At 44.2% G+C, this 23394-nt stretch overlaps 1 protein-coding gene across 1 annotated transcript in view; it reads right to left on the minus strand.

Annotated features, from left to right (window-relative positions):
* The window catches only part of loxl4 (lysyl oxidase-like 4), a 33635-nt gene extending 12825 nt beyond the window's left edge, over positions 1-20810 (minus strand). Inside the window, exons 1-7 of the mRNA XM_036546645.1 lie at positions 20756-20810; positions 18627-18932; positions 17398-17720; positions 15336-15550; positions 6181-6219; positions 5709-5922; positions 5158-5338 (exon numbers count right to left, since the gene is read on the minus strand). Coding sequence (XP_036402538.1) covers positions 5158-5338; positions 5709-5922; positions 6181-6219; positions 15336-15550; positions 17398-17720; positions 18627-18909 — 1255 coding nt within the window. The 5' untranslated portion in view covers positions 18910-18932; positions 20756-20810. The remainder of the gene's footprint in view (positions 1-5157; positions 5339-5708; positions 5923-6180; positions 6220-15335; positions 15551-17397; positions 17721-18626; positions 18933-20755) is intronic.
* Between the last annotated feature and the right edge of the window lie 2584 nt (positions 20811-23394).

Here is a 23394-nt window from a genome sequence, read left to right on the forward strand (position 1 = left end):
ACAAGCCAGTGGAACTTAAATCAGCTGTTTATATTATTGGGCCAAACATCATTGCTGCAAAGCCCATCTAAAACCCATGTCAGATCTGTATTTGGCTGCCGTTCCTAGAATTGCAGTAGCCATGAAACAAATCACTGGATTGGTTAAAGTCCCAGCGTCCTAATGTGGAAGCGCAGAGAAAATTACATATATTGGCTGAAACCACCATATATTTGAATGTACACCAATGGTTAAAATGGGATATACACAGAGGAGTATTGTCCCTGTAATTTAGGTAACTAATGATGTGAACTAGAAGCCCAGCAGATGTATGTCATTTTGACTCTGCGTTTTTATCCCTTCGGCTCACGAATACCAGCATCTTCATCAAAATAAGAGGACACTGCGGTCAAATGGAATATCAAATTTGTACAAACCCTAAGAAAACGTTACACATGTGGTAAAATATGACATACAAAATATAAGGGAAATATGTTTAAATAAATTTAAAATTATATGCCATAGATTTCAAACTGCTCCAATACTGCCAATTCCATGTGTACAACTGAATATTTATTTTGCGTCATCTATTCTATATATTCTTAAATTTTCTGACTATATTTCAACATGTATTACTTTTTCATACAGGATGTTATTTAAAGTAATGATGGATCTACTTCCTTGTACCCTCATGGAGGGCTGAAAAGCCAGTTTTTGACACCTTTTGGGAGAATTGTACTACTTTAATCAAATACTCTAGAGCACACTGGGCTTCAAACACTGTTCTGTAAACCCAGCCATCTGAGTTTTGTGCTAGAATGCAAGATAACATTTGGAACACAAAAAATATTAAATTTTCCAAAATGTAAAACAGAAATTAAGACTTTTAGTGGCTCCTGTACTCATCCAGGCACGTAAAACAAAACATTGTGAGTGCGATGACCTAAAAAAAATAAGTGAGTTGGACCTATCCTGTATTATGGGGCAATATTCCTACAAGCACACACAGGTACAGACAGACAGAGGGACAGAGGAGCATAAACGGACAGGGGGACAGGCGAGGAGACTGGCATGGATAGATGTACTTATTCCAGTGGGTATCCGAAGTAGCTGGCAACATCACTGGCCTGGAAGGCGGTGGCTTCAGGGAAGACACGCTGGTTAGACAGTGGGAATCTCCTGCGGCTTGGGAACTCATCCCAGACGTTTTCTGCCTTTCAGATGAAATGCACTGGCTCCTGTATTAATAGCGCCTCACGTGGGACGGCTACTGTCTGCAGTAACCCGCGTCTGAGGCGCGGATTAAAATAAGTCTCTTTCTCGGCAGCCAGGTCCCAATGCCAAACCTGGGGGTATTTTTTGCTCTCGGCTACTCTGATGGGCAGGACCGTGCTGCGCCTCTGCCAATCTGATTTGACGGTTTCATTTGATCAGAGCACGAGTGAGGGTGACGCGCCGGGACGGGGAGGTAACGCATTGTTCCCGTCGGCGTGACGATCTGCGGGTGCGCACGCTTCCCCCGGAGCCGGTCCTTTCAGCGGCAGCTCGGCCGTCACGCTTACCTTCACGACACAGCGCGAGAGGCAGCCATCCGAGGCAGACACGGCCTCGCTTTTCAATCCCAGCGGCGCTCTGGCCACCACGTTGTTTCGTGACAGGGATTATCTGACGCCATGAGAGATATCAGCCAGCAACAGCGCGAAACAAAGATTCCAACGAGCCAGTTAAAAGAATGGTGCATTGACAAGCAACCACCACGTCTTTGTCTTGTTTTGTATTATAACAGCACTCATAACAAGTTAAATAATGTGACTCATTGGAAAAGAAATTCAGTAAAAACAAAATTAATTTCACTTTTCATCTCTTGCATCAAGCCTTAACAAGCCACCTAGCTGTCAGATCCCCCAAACCACAGATATACTGTTTTGTAATCTAAGTGGATCTGTTGGCACAAAATAATTTCATTTTCATATCAGCTCCCCCTGAACTTTTGACCTTACATATACCTTAGAAATCTCAGAAGAAAAAAAAGCACCCTCCCTCAAACATCAAACCCCCTCTAGTGGCTTTTTTCGGGCTGGAAAGTACACAGGGGGACTACAGTATGACACGCTTCCACTGTGAGTATAATCAACAAACCATTTCCGGTGATATTTAAAAGCAGGTAAAAATAAAGGGAAAGATGAAAAAGGCGAGCTCTCATTAGGGCGCAGGCGGTATGCTGTGCGTGGCCAGCACAGGAAAACCATCCCGACACATTTCCCATTATAACTCCTCTCAGTCTGGCCTTGTTCTCTCATTTGGATGCTAATGTATGCTCTTTTCACGGGACATATGTTTTTGTGGCCTGGAGCGCACCGGGAAAATTATACATGAGTGTAAAATGTCTAAAAAGCAGCGCGTTGTGGAAAAGTGTAAGCGAGGCGACCTTCATCTCCAAACGTCGCAGCCAGGCAACGGCGAGGCCGGTGCGCAAAAAACACAGCGCTTTGTTTCCAAGGAGCCGGTCCCAGACTGAGGGGGACAACCGGGGGGAAGGCGGGGGGGGGGGGGGTGGACTGAGGCGTTGTGATAAAAAGGCGAATCTGCCATTTGACATGCAACAGCTGTTCTGCCGCAACGTAATGTCACGCTCTGTCCAAATATAATGCCACACGCCTTCCCAGCAGCTCTTTCAGTTTAGGGAAACATTGCAGCGCAACGAGACTGATGAGAGGAGATACAGAAAACGAAGATTGTATTTATAGAGGAAAATAAAAGGCTTCTCCTTCCTGGTCAGTTCAAAAACAATTCCACTGCCGATAATCCTGGCAACGGATCAAACATCTGGCCGGAGTTCAAATGCTAGTCTTCCAGGGGACAAGTGAAAGACAGACACATGACTCTGAAATCCAGTGGAGGCTCCCGAGCCTGTAAAAGGAGAGGCTGAAAAGGTGCCTGTAAACTGCTAAGCCTCCAGAACCTGTATCTGATTGCCTTACTCAGGCAACAGGTGCACTGGTTTAAAAAAAAACACCTGTTGGAGGCAGATTTCTTTTAATTGAACTGCATCTAATGTGATGACATAACCTTCATTACCTTTTCAGACTGCAAAATTTTATCGTAACCAACAAATATAGAGTTAAGAGTATAAATGTAAGCATCATACCAACTCCTCCATCCAAGATTTCCTTTCTTAACATCAGAAACAGACAGTGTACCTATTCTATTGGTTATCATCAGATGTAGAATATTTTATGCGGCGCCAATGAAGGTAGGTCTACCAACATTAGATACAATCAAGTACCAAGGAAACAAACTGCGTAAGGGTGATCTGCATATAAACTGATACGCCTGTTAATTGCTAACAGGTATATTTCACAGATTAACAACGAATCTTCTCTCAGTGTGTGACACAAAAGGCATTGTACTGTTGTACTGCAGTTGTAAAGTTGTGGAGGCAACTCTCAAACAGGGCTTGATGCAGGTAAAGTACAGTTTCACATTAGTTCACTCTGGTCACTTTGTGTGTGAAATCATGGAGAGTCATCATCATCTATTTGGAGCTGACAGAGATGCTTAGTTGGCATGGCTTCAAGATGTAATAGACTCATTCTTCCCATGGCCACATAATTGAATTTTGTCTCAGTATTATACTCCTATCAAAATATGTTTAGCAAACGGACCCTGAACTGCCAATTAGTACTAGTGGGGTTTGATTTCCTTGCAGCTTCCTCTTGTTGTCACATGCACACAAAACAAAAGCCAAATGCTGAAGACGTTCGGAAACCTATGGAAAGTGACATACCTTGTACATAATATAATGGCCAGGTACTCTAGAGACATTCAATTTACAGATTTTGTATTTAGCATATAATAGTCTCCTAGCGTGGTTACGCCCTGTCATTTTGGGCAATTTTGGAGAACTGACATGTAAGAACATTGCCCTCACACTCCGTATTTCATACAAGCATTTATGGATTCAGACTGGATGAATGTGTATTTTTGTAACTATTTAATAACCTACAATTCATGACAAGGCAGGAGTTACTGTGCTTGTGAATGTGAAAATTCTGTAGAGCATTTTTAAATCTTCAGTGACTTGGGGCAACTGTCACTTGGTGTGGACAGACAGTGAAATACTACCACTGAATGGCATTCCAGAGGGCTTCAGGCAGTCTGTTAGCCAGCAGCGCCTCCAGTCTCCTCAATGCCAAGGTAAACTACATCTACACCTGGATGAAAGTCTGGAGTGACCGAGGCCACCTGGCGGCTCTCGCAGCACCAGAGGAATTCCCCCTCATGCCGTAACCACCACCACACCAACGTCCAGGCAGCCGATGGATCCATGCCACGACCAGATCAAAGGCATAGGGCCGTGCGAGGAACAGGACAAGCATTCAGCACCTCTCGCCCCTGACAGCATGGTGAAATTCTCTGGCTATTCAGCAGCAGACGGGCGTGGAGGCACTAGATAAGCTGGGGCTCAGAGCTCCTCCGACTCGCAAAGAATCTAAAACAAATATGCAAGAGCCCAAATCCCTGTAAACATCGGCTACCGTGCACTTAGTCATGGAACCTGACCCAACTGTACATGGTGTTTCACAAACACTCGCCCTCCCCCCACCTTCCCTTCACAGTCAGTTACAGGAAGGTCACCGGCGTCACCTGCCCAAATATTTCTGATGAATGTACAAATATGAGAGAAATAAGACCCCTCTTGCATTTTTACTTTTTTTTCTGGGAAAGGAACACAGCCAGACTGTGGGGGGATTTAATCTAACCACACTGTGGTTTGTCTTTGACTTTGACTAATACATTTCGGCAAATGTACTTTCTTTATGACTTACAAACTATTGAACTTGGCATCTGCAGAAATTAACAGGAAATAAAGTTATGCAATTTGCAGGTGAATGTAACAGTTGCGTAAATGTGTTAGTCAAAGGGAGGAACAAAATGTAAGATGAGGAAGAACAGGCTGAACAGTCCCCTACACTGAGTGCTAAAGACAGAAGGCCAGTCTGCATCTACTGGACTGTTTAAATGTAAATGTTAAACTCAAGGGTTGACTTGGACCTTTTATCAAGGGCAAGGAAGAGATTGAACTCAACCCAGTCAACCCATTCAGATCACCATTTTTTTACATTAAAACCCCTGCCGTGTGCATGCTGCAAACCAAGTGCCTGGAGAGAGTCTCACCTTGGCCCATGAAGGCTCCGGTAGGGGCCTCCTTCGCCGTCCCGAAGCCCAGCTCCCTGCACACCACGCTGGCTGAGATGCGGTCCCACAGGTGGTCGCACACTGTGCCCCACTTCCCCTCACGCAGCACCTCCACACGCCCCTCACCCAGACGTGGGCCCGCCTTCAACCGCACCACTGGCTGATAAGGGGGCAGGGGAAACACAACAGGGTGGGCAACAGGTCAGTCGCTACTGTAGCAGCTAACCATATGTGTACACATTCACAAGGCAACATATTAAAGCTGTATACTCCGATATGTGATTGGGTTTCGGGGCAGTCACTTTCCAAGACTAAAATGCCAGATTGCAGGTCAAAAATTTTAAATGTTTGAAAACTAGTCCACCGTGTTAGATTTTTACTGGCCACCACCACTGCTGACACAGTTTTGATGCTAATCTAAGTGCTATCACAGTTACGGTACTACTCTGAGCAGTGAGCAGCACTATTGGGCAGTGAGCGGCCCAATCAGGATATGCAGGATCTGGAACTGATCAGATTGCGGCCCTCACCATGCTGGGGTGCGGGGCCTGGGGCCGGCCGGAAGAGATTCGGGAGAACTGGGGTCCTGGGACGCAGCGGGCAATGGCGTGCCGGCCGTTCCTGCAGGGGGTCTGGCTGCGCGGGATGGAGAGCTGGGAGTGACACTGGGACAGGCTGGGCTCCGTGCCCAGGCAGTGCACCTTCTCCACCCAAAAGCCCTTTTTCCCCGCCATCATGCTCAGCCTGTGTGGGTGGGGTAACAGCACCATCATGAGGTTTGCACTTAAGTATACTGAAAGTATATTATAACCGCATTATACAATGGAAATAGGAGACACTTTGACAAGATTGCATATCATAATCAAAGATCACATTATGAACACATGAACAAAATCATCTTTATTGTTAAGGTAAAAAAATATTTAGTAAAGCACACACTGCACTATTTTTATGAAGTCATCAAAAGAAATGTAATACCGCACAAACTAACCACAAGCTTACCTGGTAGTAGGATCTTTGACCTTTGAATCCCAAATTTTTCTGTAAGAGACAAAAGGGGTTACCAAGTGAAAGATCAGAGCACCTTGCCACGCTGTTTCACTAGCTACATGAACATCACCATAAGACGCACAGAAAGTGCACTTCCTGCCCACATTATTGACTACATCAGCACATACACAATTATGCCTGTGTCATTGTATTATTATTATTAGAGCCAGGCTCTTTGGTGGTGCGGTCAAGCTGCAGGTTTGGTATCCCGTAGACCCGGGTTCGAGGCTGGTCTCGCTCTTCGCTACAGTTATACAACACATCTGAGAGTGGGTCTTAATCCACTACTGGAACATGCGTATATCAGCATCCCTGACTGATAGAACACCCTGTACATGAACACTTGTCACATGGAAAACAAAGATTTCAGACACAAAACAAGCATGCACTGGCAGTGGCAGAAGGCCACTGTAGTTTCATTGTTCCCGCAGTCTCGCTAAGTCAGTCCCTATCAACCTCTGTTCTGGTGTCCCATGAAATGTCTAGTGTTTAAATGGACATGTACAGGATCACAGGTGGGCCAAATTTAGAACATATTAAATGTCAAACATGAATGTTTGCAGCCTTGGGGGAAAAAAGGATGCTGTGGAGCAGGGAGAGGAAACGAAGGCACGAAATGTACAGAGACATCATGCACATTAAAATACAGTTTTCCATAAATAACTGCAAGTCAAAAAAACAAATATGCAACCTTGTTCTGGAAATGACGCATGCCTAAAGGCACCTCCCCTGCACATCGAACTCCGGTAACCACACAGATGCACAAAATGGGGTGATACACAGGAACAGCGATGGGTGATACTTTTGGGAAACTGGAGTTAAGCTAAATACATAAACACACACGGAGTTCTGGCACACAGCTCCCTAGTGCTGGTCAGTCATGTCCACTCCAACAAATGCTTTCAAAAAAATGTTGATACACAAAACAGACATTTCCTCTGAGAGCGAGGCCTGGCATCTTGGTCCCTCCTGGGGCCAAGAAGAGGGTTACTGGCAGGCGGGCACAACTGGCCACAAGGCTAAGGCCCATCTCAGACTCCTCCAGCTGGGAGTGGGTGAGCTTGCTTTCAAATCTCCCCCACCTTGACAAGGAAGCAAAGGGGGGGAGGGTGGGGGGGGGTGTGCTGTCCAATCACAGTTGGGCCAGTCATGACCAAAACACCTCTTGCAGGATTTTGGTGAGTGTTCGGCCCTCTCTTAATCAGCACTTAAGGAAACAAACATGTGGCTGGACATTCCAATAAAGCACACAGTAAGGGCTGTGTTCTCTGTGTGGAATTCCAAGCTTTATGGTCTACCAGTCATGGGCTCTGGACTGAGGGGCCATTGCTTCCAGGAGTTTCGTGACACACGTGAGTGAGAACACGCTGTTGAAATTGTTATTTTGTCACCCTGAAGGTAAGCAGTTGACTCAGTGCAGGGCAACTTGTTATATGTTTTTTAGGCCCAGGTCGGTATGTACCATAAAAGCATGACCTCAACACGCACCACACTAATCAAAGAGGGTTGGAAATTTTTACACTATCACCATTTTGCACAGTATCACTCTTTTACTGTGGGGACCTATAGCAGTAGCCGAATTAAACATCAGACAATGTGTTTTACGCAAAGAGATTCTACGGGCTTCTTGATTTCCACAGCTACCTTTCTACTAACTCTCCTGGTTCTGTTACTATATGACAGAGGTGGCCAAACATGATATGACACAGAGCAGTATTCATAACTTTCTAGTGTCATTGTGAAAGGACAGCTGTAAAAAATAAGGCTTTAAGACTTTAAACTGTCAAACATGTTTTTTTAATCTGTCCATTTGTGATGTATCTGTTACATTTTGCACTTGATATGGTACTATACGGTAGTGTATTTACTTAACTTTCCATAGTTCTCGAGGCTGTCTTGTTTCATATTAGCACAAGTTATATTTCGCTAGTGCTTGAATGATGTTGTGCTTGCACTCATTGATGGAGTGTCATTAGCCTGCTCTTACACTGTTTTCTAATTTAACTTGGACAGACGCACATCTGTCCCCTTGTGCTGGAGGTCACTGTAGATAAGAGCATCTGCTAAATGAATGTAATGTAATGTAATGATATGGGGGAGGTGATGGAGTGGCCATTTTGCCAAACACACATTGTAGTTCCACTGGTTACAGCTGACTCTGTGTTGGAGGGTATGGGGGTGACCGTTCACTGCAGTGTGTGGCTGCACGGGTCAGTCCCAAATGTTCAGGGTGTTATTTCCTTCCCAGGAACGGGAAGACAAAGATGTAGAAGAGGCGAGGCGAGAGAACATCTCTGCTGTGGTTGATGAGGATCGGGAGCAGCCGAATTTAGTGCACTGCTCCTGAGGGTGATGTCATTTATGCGTGTAAAATTGCTGGGATTAGCCTGCTGTGTGGTCTAGACACAAATGAATGCTGGATCAGAAGAGTTAACAATATGAAACAGAAAGACATCACTTTGTTCAAGACAGTGAGTTATAACTTTCGTACGGTTTGTGAAATTCTCCAATTCCTTCCATTGTTCCAAATTTTACATATTTGCATCTTAAAAGTTTTCTCATGCAGCAGCTACTATACAAGATCAATACGAAGTTGAAATGAATTTTAAAGACAAGGCAGATGTAAGTAATATATCCATATATACACACATATATTACTATGCATGCCTTATTATATCTCATTTAGTAATATAACAAATATCGGTGGACATTCATTTGAATTGATGTTACTGGGGAATATAGGTGGTAATCCATTCATGTGAAGTCATGTGAGTTTCTGGACAACAGTGTCTTACTGGTTATTCCAGCATTGCTTCAATTGACTTCTGTTCAACTGATATCTATATGTGAATGGGTGCAAATGGATGAACAACATAGTTGCCTGTGTTATACTGCTTATTGCACAATTGCCATTTAAAGATGCACAGGCACTTGAAATGTACTTTCTTGTCCTGTAACACAGTGTTTGCCTAAGAGAGAGTATAACAGGGATGGTTAGCTGAGAGTAGTAGGTATGAAATGAAGGCTTATTTGCAAAGCCAGTACCTGGTGCTCCACTTCAAAATACACAAGCACTGCAGCATGGTGTGTTTTTAATTTGTTTCAACAGTCCCACCTGCCTGTGTAATTAGCCATGGAGTCCCACCCCTAGTTTACAAACCCCAGGAAGGCTTAAATGACAGAGAGAGACTGCCTGTTTGGAGAAAACAACCATGCTGCTGTTTTTGGCATTGGTTCACGCTCTCAGCTCTCTCTCGCTTCTTCCAGTCAGCCTCCGTGTCTTTACCAGCTGTTCTGTGCTTTCTCTGATTGAAGGTTGCTTAATCTACACCTGCTGGCTGCCCATTTAAGGCACGCTCCTGTGAGAGTGAATGCCTTTTGGTACTCCTTGTGCGGAGTGTCCCTGGCCTTGCTGTAGATACCTGGGGAAAAAAACAACCTGCAGCATTCAAGTTACTCTCCACCTCTGATTTCTGTCTGCACAGCAAATTCAGAGATGATTACTGTTTGATTGATTGACACTATGTTCCAAAGGGTCATGGTAGAGGGGCCTAGGGCAAGGTTGCTCTGTCACAAAGGAGCGTGAGCTGGCTTGAGACAGTAAATGTCCTTCCAGATGTCAGCTTGGCTAATGCCCCATGAAGCCAGACTAGACCATAAAGCCACAAGTCTCCCTGACGGAGAAGCTTCCCTCCAGGATGTATCCTATAGTTCATGACTGTTGGCCGAGTGCCAGTGACATTATACAATTTGTTGATTGCGGTTGCAAATTCCCAAGGGTGACACTTAGTTGACCCGGCGTTGCCTGCAATATGGTACAATTAGCTGGGAGATGCTGCACTGGGCTTTGCCCTAACCCTTTAATTAGCTGGGAGCCAGGGGGACTGTGGGTACTCCACTGCCACCACCACAAGACTCCTGGGCAAGATCTGAATTCTCAGAGTGGTAAAATCAACCTGGCTGAGCATGAGTGAGAGTGTGTGACTGAGCATCATAGGCTGCACCCGGACCTGAGGCGCATGTCTACAATCGACAGGAAAAACGGGTCAATGGGGAAAATAAAAATTCCTGGGGTGAAGGAGGTGGTGTTGGGGGTAGATTACAGCTAAGCAATGCTGATGAAGGCTAAAATTAAAGTCCTCATGAGAAGCGACCATACTTTCCAAAGTTGGACGCGAAAATAAATTAGAGACAAGATAATTGAGGAACACTTAATTCCAGAAGGCGAAGATGGAAGAGTTAGAGTGTCACCAGCATGGTCCAATTATGTCCCCCCCACTCCCAAAAAAAGTTAAATTAGGATATGGATAATTAAGCACAAAACATGGTTATAATGCCCAGCTCTCTTGGAGTGACACAGCCAGTGGTTGCTGCTGACGCAGCACACCAGAGCAGGGTGCAGCTATAATTGAGTATGTCTTTTTGCACTTCCTAAAAAGAAAATCTCAGAAGCCTCAGCCCACCCCAACTTGTAATTACTGCATCTTCAGCGGCGCATCCAAGATATACAGTGCAGAGGCGGCCGCATACGTGACACACGGTTCCTACGCGTGGGCGGGGCTTGGCAGGGGCCCCATTATCTGCCCCCTGGCCAGACTGAAGGTACCCACGGCGTGATAACACACGCTTGGTTTGCAGTGACCTCAGTGCGGTTTGTTTTTTCGTTTGCCTTATCCCAGGAAAGGAAGTGGAGGAACCCGCCGCAGTCCCAGCCCCTACCTAATTAGAGACCGAAACTCAACCTAACGACATCAAAGTACTGGTTTCCAGGACAATGTCCCTTTTTAACATTTTTTTTACCCATCAAGTCGAGTATTCCCTCTTGCTTTACCTTTGTCCTCTCACTGGCTGGCATTCCCCCTTGAAAAGCTCTGGCGCGATATCTGCAGTAAAAAGTGAATTAAGTGGCTGTGTGATTCAAGCCCTTCAAGCTGCATCGACCCTAGATTTCTCAATCATGTGACTCATCTGTCTTTCCTTAGGTAGCTGAAATGCTGGTTCAGTTTGTGCCAAAGACCACTGGGGTTCGTCTGTCTTTGCCTTCACCCATCTTAGTCTGTGGGACACATTTGCGGTGAAGGGGGCGGAGTGCTAGCGAAACGGCTGCTGTTCACTGAAAGCATTTCACAGATCTGCAGTGCATTACAGCAATACACGCACACATTCAGGTTTAATTATTCTAGGATCCACCTGGTTGCTGTTGGCACACACAACACATCACTCACATACTTGGGGGGGCTGTTTATGGCAACATTACAGTGGCCATCGCAATTCAAACACCTGTTTCCACCTATATAAACTACACCACCTGCAGCACACGTTTAGACTACACCAATGCTCGATATGTGCATGCAGCAGGTTCAAGGCCTAAACCATGCGCACGTATCTGAAAACAGTCATTAAATCTCGATGTGAGCTCACAATGACCATAATTAGTCTGACTGATTACCGTGCTTTTTCCTCACAGCATTCCATGACATAACGGGTAAAAAGCCTGGGGGTGAGGGCTATTTACGAGTAGTATACAAAAGATAGTCAGTGTAACTAAGACAGAACAGGGTAACTAAGACAGAGGATGGATATGCACTGCATCCCATTGGATATTTTCATAGGATAAAGAGGTGCTGTGCCTAAATCAAGTTATATATCTATCAAGGTATATATCTATTGACACTATTTCAGATACTTAAAATCCTAAACCAAGTTCTTGAATTTTCATTAAAATTGTACATGCATATGTTTTTTTTTTTATTGATTTTGGAGCAGTGAGCAAAAATGCCTTATTCTGGTGTCTGGATTTTGCAAATCCATCCATATTATTTTGTAACTCAGATTCCATAGGGCCCTCTGTAAATTATAGACTTCAGCTGTCAGCACAGACAGAAGCGATCATAAAGGTTTCAAATTTAGCACAAGGGGGAAAATTGTTCCTCCGATAAGGCATGTTTGTACCCACAATGAGAGCATGTAAAACCCTTAATAGTTAGAGACATGAGACTTCAGTTTTGAACTGGTTTCAGTGAAGAGGAGGTGAAGGAAACTGAGGACTAAATGGAAAGTGAGGGTCTAAATGCTAGGAGGTGGGTGAGATGTCCGGATGGGTGGCCTTGTGGTTATGTACGCAGACACAAACCGTCTTTGACCTACAGCAGGGTCCACATTGCTGAACCAACGGCAAGCGGAGGAATTCAGAACCACACTCATGTCACTGCAAACTTGGGCAGGCATCAACAGTGGAGCTATTTCGGAGGAGGTGCTGCCGAGCATGCTTACTGCCAGTGTAAACAGAGTAATTCTATGAAATTAGAAGACAAGGAGCGCAGCTTTGGAGGACTAGCATTAAAACACACGTAATGCTACTCCCGAAATCAACATTTTACATTAATAACACAGCTCGTGAATGTAAATAGGAGTTTAAAAAAGCTGTGACAAGCACTAGCAGCACTTAAAGCATATTTAGCCATGCAGTATCATTTTCTCCTCGCTAACATTGAGATGTTTTTGGACGGCAGATAGCAGCAGTAATAACACCATTGCTAGCTAACAATTCTAGATTAGACATTCGGCTGAGGGAATTGCAGTTAAAACCCTCCGCCAGCAACAGCACATCACTTTCTTCAGCAGATGTCGTCTGAAGTGTTCTTAAAACTATGTTCCTAATTTCTGCTGTCTGGTGTGTAAGCATTTTTGTGTGTGTGCATGTGTGTGTGAGTGCGAGTGTGAGTGGGAGGGAAAGAGAGAGAAAAGAATGGAGGAGACAGAGAGGAAAACAGGAAGAGTGCATAGAATGAGAGGCTGCACACATGGATTTTAGGAGATAAATCTGTCACACACTCTTTCTCTCTGTCTCTTTCTATGTCTCTCTGGTGCCCACGTGTGCCCGTTGGAAGTCTGTTGGGGCACTGCTGTGTCCAAACTACAGGGAGCAATGAGTGCCCACTGCACAGGGAGGACAAAGAGCTGGGCTGCTCAGCAGTGCTATATTTATACCTCCTAAACAGCTCCCACTCAGGCCTCTAAAAATATGAGCCTGCCCATGTGGCACTACAACAGGGCTCTGGAGTCACCACACACCCAGGCTGGCAGGCACACACGCACATGCATGCACTCACGTAAACATGCATGCACTCACCCACGCATGCATATGCCCACAGACATGGGCACACACACACACACGGGTGCACTCATGCAAACATGCACGCATTCATAGGCCTCTAACAGGAGGACACCCCAGAGTACGAGGCACTCAGTTCCCTCCCCATGGCGGGAGATGTTTGGTTACGGCACTTCTCACAGCCCATTTCAAAGCAGTCTTTGAGCGCTAAACCAATCCACTTCTCTGAGATGACCACCGCCCATTATTCAAGGCATACCGAGGAAGGGTAGGGTAAGGCCTTTTGGCGTTACCCTCTGCTGTGATAAAGTATGCCTCTTCAAAGTGTGAACAGCATTCAACTCCCTTCCCAGCACAGCCTTCTCACCACATCTCAATCCTACTCATTAAGGAAATAGGAGGCCCTTAAATTTGTGAAACACAAGGGTGTCTGATGGAGCATGAGAAAATAGAGGTATTAAGACTAGCAAAAACTCTAAATGTCCAAAACTGTTCACTACTTTTATCCTTCATTCTGCCACCTGCAAGGTGTATGAAAAATACCAAGAGCACCATCAGTGACCAGTGGTTAAACCATTCAATACCTCAACTGTGAGACTACACAGGAACCATGAAAGTCAGTTAAAGACGAAGAACAACCATCCTGGGCTAAATCACACATGTACTCTAGATGAGGAAATGTGCCAAATGTATTATTTTTTTATTATTTATAGTATCCATAATGTGTTACATTTTCTAGTTCCCTTCAAATCATCATGTAAAACGTGATTTAAAATGAAAGACGTGTAAGAAATAAAAGAAATGCAAAACTTGCTTACGGTCAGTCACTGAAAGGTGCACTTCACTTAGCTATCTGTTCTCAAAGCACACTAAGTATATCCCCCCTACACTCTCTCCTCTGTAAAATCTAAATAATATACTGCATGCATCCTGGACAGAGGAGTCTGTCCAGCCTTTGTTTGGGTGCGTCTTTGTTTGGATTCTTCATTCTGGATGGACATGATCCAATGGGCAACCTGACCTTCAAGCATCACCACAACACTCCACTGCGAATAGCTTTGGGTGCACCGCAGCTTTGTAATTAAGATCTGCTGAGTGGCACATTGCCATTCCATTCACATCAATAACAGCACAATGCAGTTTGACTGAACAGCACCCTTAGTCACTGATCAGGCCTAATTAGTGGCCTGTGCAACGTAAATCAGTTTTTAACATGCATGGCCTTACAGTACAATGCTGCATGAAAATACAGTCCATGAACAAAGGCTGGAGAGATGTAACTCTCTTAAGGAAGGACCTGCAGCCTGCACTGAGGGCAGCTCTAAAAAGCCAGAGGATTAAAGCAGCATCTAAAGTTTGAAATGGATCCAAAAAAGAAACAAAATCAATAAGCTTTTTTTTTTAAAGAGTCTATTCTCCAGCCACTCCAACAGTGTACCTGCCATGGAGCCTTTTCCAGTAATTGATGGGCTACTGCAATCGAGACATTAGGCCTTGTCAAAGAAATCCAAAATTCAAAGTCTAACTGTTCAACAGTAATACAGGGAAATGGAAACTGTATCAGTGAGAGAGATCTCTATATCATTGCCTAGAGGCTGAGGTCTTTAAAAAACTGCCTGTGAGGTGAAGATAAGGCAGACAAACAGGCTTGTGGCTAACAGAAAAGGTGACTTAAAGGAGCACTAATAGGCCTGCCTGTCTGACTCTGCTTTCCATTATAAATGTTTATTTCCGCCAAACTGATCCATTCCTTAGCTATCTTCTAGTGACCTACGCACCAAAAAAAAAACAATAACAAAAAAGGCTCACTGAAGTTCAGATCACACCCACAGTGAGCATCCATCATGGCCCACAGTGACTGTCCATCACAGCAAGCCCCTGTGTCAAAGATTCATCCACATTCACCATAGAAACATCCAGAAGGAAAGGGAGCCGGCTTTCTGCTAACCAGTTTTTGCTTTTTTGTATCATGACTGAACAAAGTGTTACGTACTTGTAGGCGATGACGTTGTGCTGCTCCGCCGCGGGGAATCCGAGCATGCCGCACACCACCCTGCTGCTGTTGAGGTTCCAGCCCAGGTCGCACACCTGGCGCCACCTCCCCGCGTGCTTCACCTCCACCACGCCCTCTGTCACAAGGGGGCGGTTCTTGGTGGCAGTGAGAATGGGCCTCAGGCGAACTTCCTCGATCCTCACCTTGCTGATGGGCTGCAGGAGAAGAGATGAGCGGATATTTATGTTACCACTAGGGGGCGAGCAGAGGAGGCAATTAAATCGTAATTTTATCAGTGCTCAGTGAAGTGGTATTCATAGGAGTACTTGCATGTCTTTTTGCAAGCCGCTATGCATACGGGTGTCTGCTAAATCACTTAATGTAAATGTCAATGTAAATTGTAACCTCAACATGTAAAGATATTAACACAAAGCTGTTTAAAGTGACTGTCAAACAATATTCACATCACATATTTTGAATATTCTATTATTCTACATATTCTAACTAGCTATAAGTGCATCCTAGTGATTGTGAGACATTAACCTTGAGTGGCCCTCTATTGCTGACAGATCAGATCCACTTGAAATATCTTCTGTGGTCTATTTAATCAACCTTTCATCTAAAAACCTCAATCAAATTCATCCTGACTTCCATTTGCCAACACTAAAGACTTAACTTATATGTTTGATACCTATAACTAGTCTTGTTGCCCTTCTCTGCACTTTTTTAACAGCTTCAAACATTGCTTTTATATTGTTATGCCCACAACTGGACAAAGTATTCTAAATGTGGTCAGACAAAGGCATTGTGTAACATTCTTACCAACTTTGACAAATATTCCATATTTCCATCTACGTAGACCTATGTCCTATTTAGGTGGCAAACAGCACTTTATTCCCATATATCTCCAAAGCAAAATAAAAAAACAGAACATGAATTTGACAGTCAGTCCTTTGCAATACATCACCAAAAATAAAACTTCTTACAGTGTGTATGAATGATAAAGGGTATACTAATTTGCTTTTAAACAAATATTCCAGTTCATTGGATGGATGTTAGTAAATGATTTAAAGACTGAATTCCAAGCCAAAGACCTAGCACAAGCCAGGTACTGCAGCTCTGATCAACATTAATATTATATTAAAGGTCAGTGTATTGTACTGAGAAATGCTTTCTCAATGTTAATAATTTGACAATGCTTTTATTCAGCTGCTGCCCTAGACAGTTTCTGGATGGAGGCTTAGCCATTTTTTTAAGCTAGTCAAGCTTATTTGCATAGCATCCTGCCTGGGAGAGTTATGACCGGGTCTCAGCTGAGACTAATCGTGAGCGCTGACTCCACCCCATTCTCAGACACAGACATCTTTATTTGCTGAAGGGCCACCTGAGAACGGGTGAGTTTTCGCCATTCAAGATCTGTCCAGGTGCAGTCTTGGAGCAGCGACCAATAAAAACATGAGTCGCCATGCAGTAGCTCCCCTCAGCCAGGATCTAACCCTCCCTCAAAGAGCCGGATGTCTCAGTGAATGCCCCTCTCACCGTTAAGAAATCTGACACTAGCGATACAAGTGATTTCTTCCTGCCAAGTTGCTCTGTACATCAGCGATGCCAAGTAATTAAGTAAGTGATTAAATTATAAACAGAACTAGAGAGATACACGAAGACACAGTGATTAAAACAACTCCCCCTCCATAAACTCACAGCTGATAAATTGTGAATGAACAGAACTGGTTTTAATACTTCCAGTGATGAAATGCTCTGGGTACTGTCTACCTTTGACAACAGATCTAAGATCATCTCACCATTTTACCAACCCAGACTCTAATCCCAATCATTTAGTGTTGAATTTTGAATCTGATTCAAGACCAGTAGCTAAGGGAGGGAGCACAGGCCTGCAGCTGATCAAACATGCCTAAAGCGCTGTAGTCTGAAATCAGACAGAGCTCCGGCCAGCAGACAGCAACACATTACTCATAACCACAAATGTTCAAGCGATGCTTTAAGAGGGATCAGTCTCTCGGGAGGAAAGGGAGCAGCAGTCCCCCCCCCCCCGGCTGCTCACCGCGCTGTGTCCATTGAACAGCTGGCTCCTGGCAGGCGGGCCCAGCCGCGGGAGGTCGTGCACGGCGCTGTTGCCGAACCTCGCCGAGTTGTCGTGCCACTGGCGTGGTGTGCTGATGTTGCGCCGCAGGGCGATAGGGTGCCCCCGGTGGTAGCCCGGCCGCGACGGTCCCTGGTAGAGGTGGTCCAGGCGCCTCTCGTTGCCGCAGACCACCCCCAGGTCCTCCGTGTGCCTGCAGTCGTGGACGCCCCAGCCGTTAGAGCGGCACTCTGTGAGCGAGCGCTCCGAGCCGCCGCAGCGCACATTGTCCATCCAGATAGGACCTGCAGGCAAGAAGCATGAGAAACGCCTGGTGGACATTCAGACGAAAATGTACCAGCAGAATCAGAACACCCAGCTCAAATTTAGCGCATTTTTTTCTTTAGGCCCACAAGGCTTATCACACGTTCCACCATCACCCTGGAATGCCTATGTATGAGGGTATGTAAGGTTGAAAGGCCAGCATTTTAGTAATAGAGTACGCTGCTAAAAAACAACTATAAACAAACACGGTAATGGAAAAATCAGTCACTAAACGATCAGAAATTGCAGAGAACTGTAATGAGATTCCAAAAAGTGCTTTCATTTTTGTTGCCGCTGTTCGATGAAGTGCCCAATTTTTCGGCTGTACTAGGACGTTTGTTTTTGTCTAATGACAGTGTTCCCTTGCCAGCGTTGTGCTACACTTGCCGTGGTTTACAGGACACTTTATAGCCCCACAAAATCTAAATTAAAGGGCATGGCGAGGGGAGGCAAAGAACAGTAGCAGGAGGCTTTGGATTTTGTGAAAAATTCTGATGCGCATTAAATGAGCCTACAGCAACAGGCATAAATCACTGTCTATAAAAATAAAATACTGGGTGTTTAAATGACCGATTTAAAAAAAAAGTTATTTCAGTGTAAAGCAAGTGTGCTTTTAGCTGTGTTACTTGGATACAGCTTTCATAGCTGCAAACAGGTGCTCAGCGAGCTAGGAGCTTTCGGGGCAGCGAGATCCGCGAGCCCGAGCAAGTGAACTGCACCGATAAATCAAAGAGGAACGTAACTTGCAATTAGGTTAAGCAAACAATGCGGTCAGCATTTTACCATTAAATCACAGTTTCTTAAATGTGTGGTTTGACTGTCTGTCATCGATACAGTAACAGAGACAGCGGGCAAATCTTGCCGCGCGCTCAACTGGAGACACTCACCATCTCCCTCCCCGTACTTGGCGCTATGCGCCCACGTGATGCCGTTTTGGAAGCCCAGCTCTCTGCACACAACGTTTGCCAGCTTTATGTCGACCTCATCGTCGCACACAGTGCCCCAGGTGTTGTTGTAGAAGACCTCCACACGCCCTTCGTTTTGATTTCGACTGTTGCCTGCGAGACGCACCCTCACCGCAGGCGCACGGGGTGAGCGGCGCGGGGATCCGGGGCTCCCGTGAGCGCAGAAAACAAGCAGCGGGGTGACGCACAGATAGAGCCCCAGCATCGTTCCTCAGCTCGATCTGACTTCTGTATGGAAAGAATACAGATGTTAGGGCCTGAAAAGTAATGAAGTTAACTAAAATGTCAACTTTGCAAACCCTTTAAATTTAGTGACGTGTGTAATTGCTTTGATAGCCGAGAAGGCTACTCAAAAGCAAATCAAATTATGTTAATATTCTTTTCATTAATCCTTAGCGAATTTGACATATGTTCTATTCTCTGCATCCCTTGCCTAGGTGTGGTAAGTCTACATATAATATTTGTATATGGTATCTGTCTTTACGAAAACACTCTAATAATTTAAAAGAAAAAAAAGGCCGGTCGCTTTAATCAGCCCGTTATAGTCCAATACTGACACCCTCAGGAGAGAGATTTAATAGATTCCGGCCAATGAGACTGAGGAGACGGACGTGGTGAACCAGTGTTGTACAGTACAGAGTACACATAAAAGTGAACAATTAATTGCGTGGAAAAAATAGCTTACAAATCAAATTAATAAACCAACGGTGGCGCAAATGTGAAAATAATATTTACATAGGTTCTTTGTAAATTAGGTTCTCAGCCATTTGCCACCATTGAACTCTTAGACTGACACAATATATACTACTCCAATGAACAGAATAATTCGTTCGTGAATCCAGAAAGTAATTCCTTAACTGGTTCTCATCAATGCACACATCTCTTAAAGGTGATACTGATATAATACATATATCAGTTTACATATCTTAACACACTAATAATTAGTCATGATAGTTTCCAATTATTTACAATTGATAATGATCCCTAGTAAGTATTCATATTGGTAACAGGTTATGGATGATCATATTTGTTTTTATTAATAGCCTATTATTGGAAGGACTATAACTTTGAGATCATGTACAATAGTTTAAGCAGTTATGTTTGGCCATAAAATTCCATATCAAAAATTCAATGAATGTAAAAATGCTGCCAGAGCAATTCCCCGCCCCTCTTACAGTCTCTGTGGAACCCGTTAGAGTGTAGGGCACTTGTTTCCTTCTGTTTCCCTTCAGACAAAAACTAACTGGATGAAAATATTCCAGACCATCCAAACTTTCACCAGAAATCTCTCTAGCTTCTTCTATCATTGTTGAGGATACTGCTCATCAACAGCTCAAACAATGTACATTTAACAATATATTTTAGCAGTATTGTAATATTCATATGCAATAATAGATACAGAAGATGCTTACAGAAAATGAAATTAAATGAAGAAATGAAGACAACAAATAGAGGTCAACAAAACTAAATGACCGGATTGCTTGGCTATGGCATGTTTCTTTTGGGGAATATCATTCCACTACAGAAAAATATGCACTTGTCTGGTGCTTAACTTTTAAAATGTTACGGGCACGCAAGGAGCCAAAGCCACAGACCTGTATAATAACTATATACACACCAAAGGTAGACATATAATTAGTAATGCAACTAATTCAGCTCGCTTCTCATTCCACTCTCCCCAAAGTAGTCTGAGCTGCATGAAAATGTTGCCCAGGGGCTGTAACAACATACTTCAATTTACAACGAGCAGAGAAAACCAAAAGCTAAAAGTAGAAGAGCTCAGCCAAGCTGCCAAGCCAATAAATAAATCAAGTGCCACAGCCCTGTATGGAGGGAAACTGAACTGAAAAAGCACCTGTAATGCCCCTGGCAGGATGCCTTTCACAAGACAGGAGTAATATATGTTTGTAATTTATTGCATTAAAATGAGCCCCTTCAGTTTTTAATTGGCTATCATGGAGTGAATTGGAGAAATGGTTAAATTAGCCAGTGGAGTGGAGTCGCTCTGGTAGAGTGGAGGATGAATGAGCCATGAGGCAAAGTTCACTCACCTGTCGACTGGTTCTGTTGAGAGCCACTTGCGTCGTTGGCTGGGAGAGAGTGAATGAGTGAAGCAGCACGCTGCCAAGATGAAGCCTTGGGTTTACTCTTTTCCCTTTCCCTCCCTCCCCTCTCTCCTCTCCTCTCTCCCTCCCTCCTTTCCTCTCCCTCCCTCCCTCTATCACTTTCTCCATCCCTCCCACATTTCACTCTCTCTATCCTGCAGCCGTGTTGTGCTTTAATCTCTACCAAAAATGCACTGAGTAATGCTTTTGATGAAGAGGATGTTTGTACAGCATGACCATCACCTTCAACTGATAGGCAGTCCAGTCTCTTAGTTTTGTGTCCCAGTTCAATTATCATATGTGTGGTTTCAATTTGTGGTTGATTATGGATTTAAAACTTATTTAAATTCCCTATGGTATGCCCTCACTTCTTTATCCTAGAGGGTGAAAATCAATATGAACACAATGCACATCATCCCCCATTAAACCAGCAGTAAATAAGCACAGACCTCAAACCTCCACTGATTTCATCTTAAATTTATGTTCTTCAGACATCCAAAAAAAAAGATATTACATATGCATTGATATTTCAAGTATTTTCAAGTGTCCTCAAATGAACAGTGAAATATTTTTCAAAATACACCATTTGTCACCAGCTTAAAACGTTTTCCACTTTAAAAGCTGGTAAATGATGGAATTAATGTTTTATGAACAGACTAGAATGAATTATGTATGTGCCAGACACAGAGTGGCTGCACTGTCCATGCCCAATGAGTGGCAAAAGGAGTCCACATCTAAACTCTGCTTTTATAATGTTTTATAGAAACAGGCTGTTTTCTATTGCCTATCAGCCTGGGGCAATGTCCTTGTGTGGCTCGGTGCCTCATCTTTTGAAGAAGGAGCGTTTTATAGTGCCGTTGCCGAAGGAGATTTGACAGGACTGTGAGTGAGTGAGGAGGACACAACACGCCGTGCACAATCATAACCGTTCTGTAAAAGCTTTCCCCAACACCTGCTGAGTTTCTAAAGACCACAGTGGAGTTCTCTCTCAGCACTCTCAAAGAAATATCAGCAGGGTAACTTACACTTGTCATGTAACTTGTAATGGTTACTGAGGCTTGAAATGAATTTGAAGCAGTGTTGAAAAAACACTGAACCCAGAGGAAGTGTTCAGTTGGACAAGTTGGACAGTTGGTCAAGTGCACATCAAACCACTGTTCCTCACAAAGCTGATTTATATATATTAATACATATTTTATATACTGTATATATATATATATATATATATATATATATATATGATGTGCAGGTCTGAAATTTAGAATGGCTAAAAGGTGGACAATGTAGGAGGGGTTGCATTTAAAAAATTGGAACAAGTAAGACAAAGTTTTTACAGATAAAAGAACACCTGAATGTACAAAGTACACATCAAAAAAGAGGTACATCCACCCAAGCACTTTAGTATTTGTTTTCACACACATCCACGCTTGGTAAAATGTCACGCCAGTCCTCAGATGCCATGCCCATTCGTGTTCCATTGTAACCCCGGTCCCATCTCTCCCGTTCATTCACTTCAGTGTGCCTAGCAACCCCAGCTGCTGACAGCCCAGTTGCTTAACCTTGGTCGAAAAGGAGTTGTGCAACTGAAAGCCACAGGAAGAACCTGTGTCAAAAATAGCAAGGCACGTCGAACTCTGGGTCTCTAAAAGAGGCAGCAGAAGCCACAGTGCGGATATCAGGAGCCCACAAACCCAGCTGTTTTTTGTGCCACAATAAGCACGGTTTCCTGGCCATCTATTATGAGGATGCTCTCGGAGTATCAGCCACTTGTCTTGGCTGTGCTCGTGGCTGCATAGTTTGTTTGCTTTTGTTCCCTCCTCTTTGTGATCTTCCAAACCTCCTCAGAGCGGTGACCCCATCTTCAGGTTCCCGTCCTGAGAAGACACTGCTAAGGACACGGGTTGAGCTTGGAAGGTTGTTTGCGCAATGTGGTTGTGCGTTTTGTGCGCTTCGTGGAGGATAAATCTTTGTTTTGGAAGGAGGCCACTTTGACAGGCCGCCATTGTTTGTTTTCACCCACTTTTTCCAGACCCCTTGGACAGCTGGAACGGCGTTAGGGTCGGAGATTTGGACATTTGACCCCTGTGTGCCTTTTCAGGTTTCTTGTACTGTTGGAGTGTTTTTTTTATCTCCAATGGGCCGACTAGTGGCCCATTTGCTGTTTGCAAGGATAGGTACCTGCTTTGTTTTTGCCAAAATTAGATGGCTCCAACGTAAGGCCGATGGTTAAGCTTTTCTTTCCTCATTTTTAATTAGGCCACAGAGAAACAAAATGTATAACCTTGAAAGCAGGTTTTATTATTGGTGTGAGTGGCAGCAGTAGGATGAATACCTTTGTGGCTCAGCTACGGTACAGAAAACTACAGAGGATGACAACGCTTCGGAAAGTAGTGTGATCGGTGATTTTTGTGTCTAAAACCAGCAATTGACTTGTTTATGCACCAAGCTTTGTGTGACTGACTGCTTGAGTGGGTGTCACTCCCTCTTTGGTAAACCAAGACCGGAATACCAGACCCCTGTTCAAGGGACCTAATCAAAGGGAAATCTTCCTGGATGACTGAGGGGGGCGCTAAGCCAAAAATACA

Source organism: Megalops cyprinoides, chromosome 15 (assembly GCF_013368585.1).
Source record: "Megalops cyprinoides isolate fMegCyp1 chromosome 15, fMegCyp1.pri, whole genome shotgun sequence".
Lineage (NCBI taxonomy): Eukaryota > Metazoa > Chordata > Actinopteri > Elopiformes > Megalopidae > Megalops > Megalops cyprinoides.